We start from the raw sequence: 13405 nt of genomic DNA on the forward strand, positions 1-13405 counted from the left end.
ATGGCAGGGATTGAAGAAGAACCTACAATACATTGCAAGTCAAAGCCAAGGTCACAGGGTGTTACTTGGTAGAAGATTTAGCCAAATTAGACTGATGTCAGCATGGAAAGATTGCTTGACATGCCCTCATCCTTTAAAATCAAAAGAATGCAAGTCAAAACATTACAGACCAGACAAAGCATTTATTTTTGATCTAATTTCCTATGATAAACACTATTTGATCTAATTTACTATGATGCTATGATTATATTTCACCATAGCATATTTAGAGTTTGCAGTCTGAACTGAATAAAGAAAACAAATGAAAGTCTGGGTGCTGATGTTAAGACAATAAATACACAACAAGTCTCTACTGTGTAGTGATCATGCAAACAAATAAAAAATAAGCAACCAAAACACAGAACAAAACAAAAAACCAAACAAAACCGAGCACAACAAAACGAAACAAACAAAACTAATTAAACAAAACAACACAGAATAAACAAAGGAAAAATGTGTAGAGTTTAAAAAAAAAAAAATACTCTAATGATGATTCTTGTATTGAATTGGTCAAAAATACAGAACAAAACAAAAAACCAAACAAAACCGAGCACAACAAAACGAAACAAACAAAACTAATTAAACAAAACAACACAGAATAAACAAAGGAAAAATGTGTAGAGTTAAAAAAAAAAAAAATACTCTAATGATGATTCTTGTATTGAATTGGTCAAAAATACTTTTTTTTTCACAGCAGTTACTCAAATAGTTACTCAAGTAGTTATGGAGGCCCGTTTCCACTACTGAATAAAAAAAAAGGTCATTGCCAAATTTTTTCTCGCAATAGCGAGATGTAAACATGCATTTGCGAGAGAAAAAAAAGTCTGAAATGTGAGCTAAATCTCACAATTACCTTTTTTTTCTTTTTTATTCAGTAAATGGGCTTCCATAAGAAACAGACTAATACATTCAAAAAAAGTGTTTAGCTGAAGTAAATGGTATCTGTACAGCAAACCATAGCCCTTCATATATTCAAAATACACATTTTGCTTGGCTGCACAGCCCTACATCCCTTTCTCTCACATATACACAAATCAGATAATCAGTTTAGCCATTTTGTTATGCTGCCTGTTGTTTTTGGTCTTCCTGTGTGACTAATAAAATTTTATTAAACAGGTAACCTCTGTTCCTCACAGCCGAGTCAATAAAATCATAAAATACCTCATGCCATTATTGGAATCCATATTAAATTTACCAAACAGCAATACTAAGAACAGGCCTGCGCACAAGAACATGCATATACGCAAACACAAAAACACGAAAACATTAGAGATGCTAAAGAAGTTACAGGTAAATTTGCCGCATACACAACAATGAATAAAACATCTCTTTATTTACATGATGTATTGCTTAAGTGCAGCAGAATTCACAGCGCTGCTTTAAACTAATACCCCAGAGGGCAACATTCTTTCGCTCTCGCTCCCCAAACTGTGCTGTTGTAAAAATCTAATGGAAAGACACATCTGAATATAAATTGTGTTTGCATGGAATAGCTTGAGTGTGCAGAGGAGATTTTTGGAAAGGGTCGGTCCAGTGCTGCCCATTTCCATCCTTGTATTACAGAATCCGGACCAGAGACGCTGGGAACGGGGATTGTGGGACGATGCTATTTAAATGACACGTCCCTGTTCCCACTTACTTCATTTAACACACACTTAGACCTGCACCAAGAACAGCAGCTGTCAGCTGGAATTATGGAAATGAGTCTTTCGTCTGAGCCTACAATTTAGAGTGAACTCAGTGGAGCCGGTAGCCAAGCGGAAAGTGAGAGAACACTGGACAGAAGTTTGGTTTTGCAAATGGAGGTGCGGGTCAGAGTGTGTTATTACAGGGCTTGGAGAGAACGGCAAGGCAGTTTGACTGGATCTTAATGCCGTGGGCTAAACAGCAGCTGCAGATGCTAATTCGCACGCTGGGGTTGCTGGGAAATGGTAGAACATACAAACAGAAGACGCACACACTAGAAGGTCTTAATACTACTACTAGCACTATGGGCAAAACCAACAGAGGTTTTTGACTTACATGAGTGAAGATTTAATTCTTCTACAACCTATTTTACATTTATATTAAAAAAATTTACATTTCATATTATGTTGAAGCATTTCTCATATATATACACACGTATTAATTATAATATATATTCTTATTTATTAAAAAGCTAACTTCTGGAAAACAGTACTTTTAATCTCATAGACACACACTCAGATATTTACCTGTTTTGCACTGTTGACACACTGCATGTATTGAGAGGCGATGTTGGAGCACAGCAGAGTTTTTCCAGCATTTTCTCTGTAGCACTTCAGAATCTGGCCCTGAAGGTCGGTGCACACTGGACTAATTTCATACCGCCTGAGAGAGAGAACAAAAAAGTAAAAGAGGGGAAGAAGGAGAGAGTAAAAACAGTCAGAGGACAGATATATTTAGCAAATGAATGTGGTCATCCATCATTATTACATTTTCCATTTTTAATGAACTGATCCCGTGGGAGTGTCAAAGAGCTGTTAAATGATATTCCTGCTTTGTTTTCACAAGTAAACATCAGATCAATGGCTTATCAATAGCGGAATTGATTGGTGCAGAATTAGTTTGCAGCATAATTGCACGTTGGATCACAGTGCAGGAGGTCTAACGAGGTGCTGCTTCAAGACATACATCAGCTGAAGACATCCTGAACCACACATATTCAACCTAAGTCAACAGAAGCCATAGGTTTTTATAAAGCTGGTTACTGTTACTAACCTAAACTCCAACAAAAACGAACTTTTTGGCACTTTTAGAATAAATAAAAACACTATTTACTTAATGTATTAATCAGTTTTGACTTTAGATGACCTTCACATATGTCTCCACAGGGAATTTGTCAGATTTAGTTGACTTCTGCAGACAGTTTTGTCCCCTAAGTACAGCTAAGTAAAGCCACCCATCCAGACAACAGAAAGCAGTATAAATCAGTGCAGCTTGTGTCTCTGATGTGTAGACTCTCCAGTGGTAAGATGGTCCCTCTCTGACACACACACACACACACACCTGCGTCTAAACCCACCAGCTGTACCATCTGTCTAAGCCCAACAGTCTGCACCAATAAATCCGATAGACAGCAATATCAATTTACATTTCGTGACTAAAAAATGGATGATCTATAATTTAATGTTTTAATGTAGTATCAATATCTGTATGTAACTCTAATGGTATTTTGGAAGAAACCACAATGGTGAGACTTAGCAAGCAACTCATCTCGAGCGCTTTTTCCAAAATGTATTCGCAAACACCCCAGAATTTCCATCTTTGACCCAGACAGCATTGAGTTTCCTGCTGGATTTTGCAAGCCCTTGCAGATCGCTATCAACAACTCGTCCATCCTTCCAGGTCACAAACAGAGCAGATTTTCAACCAAATACCATTCTCTGAATGAGATCCAGAGGACACATGTGGGTCACACTGGGCGTACAGGCGAAGACCACCCGGTTCCCATGAAATCTGAGGCCCAACGTGGCCTAAAACGAAACATCACCTCTGTCCCCCGGAGGATTAGAACACACACACAAAACTTTTCATTTGACAGGGGTGACCTTTGGGACAGCAAAAGGCAAAGAAAGGATTGGGTTGGGAGGGAGATGTTATCCTGCTCTATTCAGAGAGGCACTCTTTCTAGATCAGACGCGGTTTAATCCGCGCCGTCATTCATATTAGCTGCTCTGAAGGGCGGATGAATGAAGGAGTGAATGGACGCCCGCTGTCAGTCACCGTCTCAACTCTTTGGGTCCCGGAAGGACTGGGGATTCACCCTCTCTCTTTTCTTATCCATCTCTTTCTATATCTCTCTGTCCTTTCCTCAATCCGTTCACTTAAATACACACAGCTGCTCTCTATCACACATCCTCCCTCTTCTAGACTATCACAGGAAAAAATAAATAAAAAACATCAGAAAAAGGCAAAAAGAAACGAAGTTAATAAATGGATAAAACAAGACAGAAAATTTGTACTTGTATGTTCAAGGGTTGTGGACAATATTAGAAATAGAGAATTTTTAGATATAGAATATATACAATAAATGGAATTGACTGCTAAAAACCTTAAAAATGACTGAATTACATAATTTTTTAAATTGTAAACATATAAATGAAATGTACAGTGCTGTAAAAAACTTCAGGTTCAATAAGTTTTTTTTTTTTCAATTAAGAAATTAATCATTTTAGCAAGTACAGACATACAGTGACAATTGAGATATTTTGTTACCCAAAATTACAAATGCTGTTTATCTTAACTTTTTAATTCAAAACATTTTCTGAAAAAAAAAAAAAAAAAAAAAAAGATTACATTAACAACATAACATTAACAAATATTTCCTCTGACAGTGATGACACTGTCACATTTCAAATAAAAAAAGTAATGCAGGTAGCATCAAAAGCTGTCAAACTCATCTTCTGTACCACAAGGATCTATGGATAATATTAGCTGAAAATATATGTATATTTCTGACATGATGATCTGGTACACGCTACTTCTAATCTTGCACATTATACTTCCAATAGTGTGCAATTTAGGATTGAAAATAAAAACTGTGAGGATTAAAAAAAAAAAAACGACTTTGCTATTCAAACACATGATGTGAGTTTTAATACTTAATAGCATTATGAGTAATATAGCCACACATCAACAGAGCTGAATGGCACCTTCGCAATCTTTTTTACTTCTCCCGTTCTCTCCCTCAGATCAGGCGTCAAAATGCAGGACAGCTCTATAATATCGCAGACGTGTATATATTTATTTATGTCCCCGCGTAAATCCCTCCGTCCAGCTGAAATGGTTTTTGGAAGAAAAGAAGTAGATGTGGCTCATAAATCACAGCGAGCAGGCGCTTGGATGACTGTGACACCGAGGGCTGAGAGAGACACACAGATATGAGATGCTTTATCACAGGAGGAGTGAGAAAAAAAAAGAGCTTCTGAAAGAAAGGCAGGAAAAAGGACGGAAAGAGACTGCGGTCTAAATTACCCCATGCTTCTGCAACCTTCCTTTTAACCTACACTAGCACATGAAGGACTTCCTATAGGTGTCCAGGTCTGTAGGGGATTTACTAGGCAAAAACCATTCGGCTGCAGTAGCACGGGGAAAAAGGGTAGACAAAGACACAAAGACGCTCTTCCTGCAGCATTCAGCTTATTCAAATACCAGCACGCATTTCTCAAACAGTCTTAATTCTGGCAAATCAAGACTAATGAAATATCAGTCCAGTGTTTTACAGTCGGTGCGGATGAACTGGGATCTCTCTCTTAACAGACGTGTGACCATCCGTCATCATTATGAGCACTCGCAGTCTAGCGGGGTGAAGAGGTTAAGCGTCCACTTCTGAAAAAAAACCACATGTATGTTCATTTAGGAGCTGACGGCGTGTGTGACAGGCGGACAGAAATCAAAACGAATGAAGCAGTTACGAAGAAAAATGATAAGCGCTCATTTTCGGCGTTTTTAAAACGCGATCCATCAGCGAAGACGAGAGGCCGGGGGCTCCGAAACCAACTCGCATCGTCCCATTACCTGTCGGGATGGAAGGAAAAGGTGGAATTGGGGAAAGAAGAGAGGCTTCTGGATGGAGAAGATGAGAAAAGAGGTCTGATGCCAGGGTGCGAACGGCAAAACAGAAAGGTGAAGGGGTGGGAGGGAAGATAAGAGAATGATATATAGGTAAACCAAGACACGGTAAAGATGTAACAGAGCTAAAAGTGGCCTGCCTGGAGTCTGGAGAGACACTTTTGAAGATGATGAGGGTTTGATAACCTGTGGCAGCGCCAGACATAACTGTGTGTGTGTGTGGAGCTTTTCTTGTTGAGTAAGAAGGCCATTTACTCTACAATGATATTCTTTGGCGTCAAGCCTGGGAATGACCTCTTTTAAAACAGAACACTTAGCTTAAATATTGTGGCTAGTTCACTTATATTCCTTGTAATAGCTATAATTGTGTTCTCTGAAACAGGTCAAGCTGTGTTTCAATAGGCAGTCAAACTTCATGGCCTTTTAAGAGGAGTTATTTCTTCTAAAGAGTAGCCTATTACAGTCTGAGATCTTGCGGTGTATGATGGGGTTTTTCCAGCGAATGCCAACACGATCTCATGCAGGGTCAGAAATAATCTCTATGAATGTATGCAAATGCAGGTGCTAGGGATGCACAGTGCATCAGTACTGTATCGGTTATCAATATCTGTTGATATCAGATATTAAATGGTGTACGCTCATTTCCAGTACTTTAGAATTGAATCCTGTTAAATTTGTATTCCCTCAACATAATTTAATATTCAAAGTTAACGGTTAAAAACATACAGAATTTAATAACAAAGTCAAATATTTTTTTAAATAAAATGTATAATATATAAATCTAGAATACATATTTTGATAATAATAATAATAATAAAGAAGAAGAAGAAGAAGAACAAGAAGAATACTGAAAATAATAATTTATTATAAATAAATGAAATTGTAGTATCAATAAAATAAGTTGTAGTACAACACATTATAGTATTTATTGTTTTTATTTACACAAAATACATTTTAGAAAGATGATTGTAATAAAGTGATATAAATTGTAATAATATATACAAAATTTGTAAATATATAATAAATCATTTAATAATAAAATAATATTTTTTTATTTACAATTTAATTTAATAATATAAGAAAAATTATAATTTATTAAAACTGCCTTAAGTTCAGTTGTATTTCCAATTATTTATTTTTTAGAATTCAGCATTTTATTTATAGCATTTATATTCACAAAATACTAGTGGATTTTACATTACTATAGGATTTTATCTGACTGTAAAAAAAACTGTTTTATACTAATGCCCACTATAGCATCCCATGACAGTAACAGCAATGCTCATATATAGGCCTTATGCATATTATAACACATTCCGACAATGATGCATGAAACCAAGTATTTGTATCCACAAACTTGTGTAGCACACGTTTAGGGTTTTAGTCCATATTTGGTTTAACTATTCATTAAAAGCATACTGATAATCACAATAACAGCGACACTAACTGGGACACTAATTCCAACAAGTGCCCTTTGACCCAAACAGGCCACGTTAATGGGAGACTAAACTGGGTGAGCAGGGACATCTAAACTCATTCAGAAAACAGAAGATAGCAGAACATAGGGAGAGGTCAACGCTGTGAAACTGCTTCGGTGTGACAGAGTATGGCAACCCCCTGGGGACACAAGACAAACACACAGAGTGCATGCTTAAACACAGCATCACAGGAATGAGGCAAAGGTCAGCGCTGACAGGTGGCTGGAGAAAACATCACACTCTTCCACTCAACCATTTATCTGTAATTCATCCAGCATCCACGGCTGCGTAGCTTGACAGGATGTGTGTGTGTGCATAAGTTTATGAGGAAACAGAAGTTTTGTGTGTGTGTGTGTGTGTGTGTATGAACAGCATCAAATGCATGTGTGAACATGTACATATAAACATGGGCCATATTACACTCTATTAAATTTCAGGAGTGACAAACATTTAAAGATTGAACGATTCCTCTAAATTTTCATTTTATTTATTCACAAAATAGCATCTTGCATGTTTGGTATCCACTATTTTTGACCAAAGTCATATTACAGTGACCAAAGACTTGTTATGTTGGGCTATTTTAATCTAAACACAGTTGACAGAGCTCTTGAAATATTGCCATGTCTGCTTATTATAAGCCACAACACTTATTAAGCAACTTTTTGGCTTGTTGTGTAGGCTCACAGTAAAGCGAATTCATTTTTATGCAGTTAATAAAGAAGGCAGATGCAGGTTATGAAATGTTGGTAAATGGTTTATCTTTAGGACAATGCAATTGGATTTAAGTTTATAGGCTTGTACTTATTTTTCATTATTTTATAGTAAGATCTGGCAACATTAAAGAGTTGTTCCCTGGGATTTCTTGCATCAAAACTCTTATTCACATTTAAATAACGTCATTAACAATTCCTGTACAGTACACGTCACTACCTATATTTTTGAGAGTTAATTTTGTTGTAAATAGCAGTTGTCACTCCTGTAAACAACTGAACTCTCTGTGAAAAGAACAGGACTAAAAGGTGAACTGATATCCGAATTTAGCAGCAGTGTATGCCATACTTTTAACATCCTCTGATCGAAAACCTTTGTTGTTCCAAGAACAACATTCCAAATCATAGCCCTAACCATATCCATTGTCTCTAAATCCAACCCCTATATTCCTAACCCTGACCCCCAATTTTCAACCTTAAAACCATCTCAACCATTCCCAATCCAATTCAAAGCCCTCCTAAATGTTTACCCCCAAAACCCTAACCTCTATTTTTCAACATCTAACCTCTAAACATCTTAATCCTCACTTAACCTTGACCTCAAACCCCATCCCTCAACCCTAAATCCTAAACTCTACTTTCGCCCATCTTATCGGTTCAAATTCTTAACCTTAAACCATATCTCCAGCCCACTGGTTGATAAAGTCATTCCAACCCTAAACTACCACTCTGTCACTATATTGCTTTGTTTCTAGATGCTCCAAGTACTGTTTGGCCTACTAATCCATGCCATTCATTGTTGACATCAAATTAGTTTTTACACCACTAAAACCAACATTTTGGAGAGAGACGTTTATATATAAATTCCACCAATGCTCAATGCATAAAATAAAATCATGGCAAACGTTCATGGCGTTGCCCTCTTATTATGCACAACATAAGGGAAGACAGACAGATTTTCCAGAAGCCAAACCCACATGCACATCAAAAAGATTTCAGCTACTAAGAGAATGAAGACGTTGAAGAGACAACCATTTACAGCTTCAAGCAAAAGATTATCATATCAAACTCATGTTAATTCCATCGTTTATGCAGATTTGGACCTCCATCTCTAGGGCAGTTTCAACTTTCAGGAAATCAAAAGGCTCAGACAAAACATACTTCATTCTTATTACCCAACCCAATTCCTGATAGTATCTTATCACCTGTTTTCCCTTTAGAGGGAGAATAATGTTGGAATATCCATTTGGGAAAAGCAATACAGACAGATGTGTTTCTAATGTAGAACCTAAACATATACACACACACACACACACCTGTGGCCCCATCATTCATAGCTTACAGAGACGTTGCAGTTTCTTTTTGTCTTTCTCACGCACACGCCGTTAAACCTCATTATTCTCGAAGTCAGTAAAGCTTGCATCTTTCCTCATGTAACATCAGACCCTGAAGACATTTCATTACATACAAAAACCCTCTCACACGCTCTCCTCCCACCATCCTGTAATCCAATCACAGTGCTGCTAATGCACCTCTCTAATGCAATCAGCCAATCAGAGCATCCACTGTGGCCTCGCTGGTCACATGACACCCCGGCCCAGGCCTGTGCGAAGAACCATGTCAGGCTAATGCTATTTTAATGCATTTCTTAATGCAATTTAGCATTAGCTGCACAACCTCCCCCCTCCAGACTCCAATTCTGCCCCACTGGACACCACAAATCAATTTCTGACATTTCTAAAGAGACGATGATCCCTGTGTTGGCACTGAGGAAGAGGTATAATGACAGCCTAATGCGATCTGTGAGCGCAGGCTAGTTCTGAAACAGGCTGGCCTCCTTTCACTTCCCCTTAGCCAACATGCATTACTATCGGGGCTAATAGGCCACATTAAGACATATGGAGCCAAAATGTCCTATAATTGTAGAGCTCCTCAGTTACATGTTTCTAGCTACAGTAGCCTAATGGCCAAGACTTCACATTCATAACAAGACTGGAAGTTTGTCACAATATATGAGAGAAACATCTTTAGCGTGTTTCCGGATCAGGTAATCCATGATTGCATATGTGTTTGTAGATTCAAAGGGATATGAAATTCTGGTCGTTATTTACTCATCCCCATGTGTTTCTTTTTAAACCCCAAATGTGTTATTTTGCTATAAATAATAGTTTTTGACAAAGAAGATTTTAAGTCAAGATATTAGTGAATAACAACTTAAATTGTGCTCCGTTCCTCACACATTGCTACTGTATGGCTTCAGAAGAATATAGTGCATGCATGATTTATAATGGTGCCCCTGGTTTCCATTCACTTTAACTGTATGGAAGTGAGCAGCTTGGACATTTGTATAAATGTCTTCTTTTGTGTTCCAAAGAAGTCAGTCAGTCATACAGTTTATGAAATAATGATATGGATTGAAAATGATATAAAAGTGAGTAAATAATGAAAATTTTCATTTTTGTCTTATAAAAAAAGAAATTATTTTACATGTTTTATAGTGTGTGCGTAGGCTGTATTATTGTGTATGTATAATAATACTTAAGATAGAGGGAAAACTATTTCAGATAAATAAATTAGCATAAAATACTAAATTATAAAAGATACCTGTTGCACAATAATCATATAAGCCACATTGATCAAGCTTTCAAAATATTGAATGACAGCATGTGGAGTAACTGTATTTGGACTTTTTGTGTGTGTTATTCTGAACTCACTTAAACTTGGCGTTGACCTCGTCTGCTGCCTTTTGATGGTTTTCATTTGTAACCTTGTAGAACTGGGCACTCTGAGGAAGAGAAAAATGTGTGTAAAAAAAAAAGCTTTTATTGTACAGTATGTACATCTTAATTGCCTCTGTTGTATCCTTCAGTATGAACAGAGATAAAAGTACATTTATAGACATACAAAGCTCACACAAAAGTTCAAAACAGCAGCAGGTTCAACCCTGCTGAGTCTCAACATTTCTCTGCAACCAGTACAAATTTTTTTAATAAAAATTAAAATAAATTCATCATTTTTGTTGTCTGTGCAGCACGTTTTGCTCACTTTCAGATTTCAAAGAAGTGAGGAAATCAAAGAAAAAGTGTCAACAAAGATGAAAAGGTCATCACACTAACAGATGATGGCAATCTAAAACCTTATGAGGTTCTTAGTGAAGTGTGTCAAGAGTAGGTGGGCAAAAAAAGGATCTTGATAAAGCTTTCGGGTCGACGATTCGAAAAGATAACTGACATTTGAAAGAAAATGGGCAGAATGTCAGATGTATGACTGAATTTAAGGATGTGACAACCAAAACTTGCTCAAGCTACATCCATAAAGAGAGCTCTCAATCACAGCCAGACAGGTTCATCTCACATTCACTGTCTCACACACACAATCAATACAAATGAAAGGCTACAACCATGAGGATCAATAATTATATCTTAGGCTTTTAGTGAAGCTACTGTATAGCTTCTGATGGACTGCGCGTCAAGTAGAAATCATTTGTCTAGTGGCTATCAGAGATGTGGTCCAAAATCAGTTTCCTGTCAAACATAACAATGGTTGGTAGAGAGAGATTTTACCATAAAAGACCATTAACAATGCTTACATTATAAAGTATTGTAATTTATTATTGAACATTTATTTACTTTATGAATAAAATATATTTAAATGATATTTAGGTTAAAAAGTATACATGTAATGAAAGAAATGCTAAATTTAGTGCAAAAAAACACACAAACACAAACATTTTAATAAATAAATAAAATAAAATTTAGTTACCAGTTAATAGTTACCTGCTTATGATAGTTTTATTTTCTTGCCAAGGCAAACCATTTGGTCTTTGCTTAAAACTCTGGTTTTGGACCCTTTTTGGAACTAGAGAATTAAACTATGGGATGTAGGAAGTTGAACAGCCGTCTTGCACAGAAGCAAAGTTCCAAAATAATGTTTGATTTCCCCCGAGTGTATATTGACAAGTCTGCCATCTTCCTATTATTGGAACAACAGCTCTGAGAGTTAAAGACGATATCAGGTACAAGCTTGACTCGGAGGGGCCTGATATAAGGGAACAACAGCAGTGATTTTAAGAGCATGTTGTGATGATGCAGATCTGATGGGAGGAGTCAGTAGTAATCAGGGCTACACACCAAAAAGACGCTGGCCTGAAGCAAAAATTGATTACGTGGAAAGTGAGTTGGACCTCCAAACACATGCTCTAAAACCCCATGACCTGAGGGACGGTGCAATTTGGGAGGTCTGCCATTTCCCTTGATTAATGACAGAGTGGGATAGGTACTGATTTTGATTTCAGAGTTGGGCCACACTGATTTAGTGGCCCCTCCATCAATCTGAGAGCAAACGTTTACCACCCACATGCTCTCTCATCAAATCCTAAACCCTCATCTTCATCCGCCATAGCCTGAGTAGACTGTAATCAGATTATGATTACAAAACCTGATCTTAGAAATCTTACATCTTAACAAAAATTTTCAAAAAAGTTTTTAAAAGTTTTAGAGCATACATTTTTCAAGCTGAAAAGTGTTTATTTATTTAATAAATATTAGCAATTTGAAAACTCTGACAATGACATTTCACAACCTGAACTAACTTAACCTTGTCACAAAAAGAGCAAAAAAAAATATATATATAGAATTTTAAAAGGCTTAACACATTAGTAAAGGTTTGCAGTAGTCATTTCTATGATGAGTTATTTAGACCACACAACTTTTGCAAATAATTTTGCTTTTATTAGTTAAACACAATTTCGTATTTTTGCTTTTTATTATTAAAACAGTTTTGTCTGTTGGACCAAATGAACGTGTTTGTCACAACATATTACTTTGATTTTGCTTTTATTATTAAAAAACAATATTTTTTGTTGTGCTTTTATTAATAAACAGTTTTGTCTGTTGGACCACATTAATATTTAAGTCATAACATTTTACTTAGATTTTGCTGTTATTATTAAAACACAATATCTTATGTTTTGCTTTATTATTAAAACAGTTTTGTCTGTTGGACCACATGAATGTGTTTGTCACAACACATGCCTTGATTTTGCAAAAGCGTTTTATTGCTACTTATTCTATATTAAAATAATGATAATTAAAAACTCTTGTCTGTTGGTTGCACCGCAAATTTATTATGATATCATCATATAGATGCTTTGATTTGGCAAACAAATTTTACTATTTCTTCTGATGAAATTAAATCTAAAATACTATTATACATTTATTTCTTATACCTGAAAAATCTAAGTCAAGCGGCACGACCAGCAGACTCATGGTTAGAGAGTCGGACTCCCAATCGAAAGGTTGTGAGTTCGAGTCTCGGGCCGGCAGGAATTGTGGGTGGGGGGAGTGCATGTACAGTTCTCTCTCCACCTTCAATACCATGACTTAGGTGCCCTTGAGCAAGGCATCGAACCCCCAACTGCTCCCCGGGCACCGCAGCATAAATGGCTGCCCACTGCTCCGGGTGTGTGTTCACAGTGTGTGTGTGTGTGTTCACTGCTCTGTGTGTGTGCACTTCGGATGGGTTAAATGCAGAGCACAGATTCTGAGTATGGGTCACCATACTTGGCTGAATGTCACGTCACTATAT

The 13405-nt window shown here is 36.8% G+C and overlaps 1 protein-coding gene across 3 annotated transcripts in view; it reads right to left on the bottom strand.

The window, feature by feature from the left end:
* The window catches only part of LOC113060755 (MICOS complex subunit Mic19-like), a 57998-nt gene that overhangs the window by 2945 nt on the left and 41648 nt on the right, over positions 1–13405 (bottom strand). For all 3 annotated transcript variants that reach the window (XM_026229931.1, XM_026229923.1, XM_026229940.1), the window contains 2 exons: positions 10534–10604; positions 2253–2388 (listed from right to left, as the gene is read on the bottom strand). In XM_026229931.1, the coding sequence (XP_026085716.1) occupies positions 2253–2388; positions 10534–10604 (207 nt within the window). The remainder of the gene's footprint in view (positions 1–2252; positions 2389–10533; positions 10605–13405) is intronic.

This window comes from Carassius auratus, chromosome 4 (assembly GCF_003368295.1).
Source record: "Carassius auratus strain Wakin chromosome 4, ASM336829v1, whole genome shotgun sequence".
Classification (NCBI taxonomy): domain Eukaryota; kingdom Metazoa; phylum Chordata; class Actinopteri; order Cypriniformes; family Cyprinidae; genus Carassius; species Carassius auratus.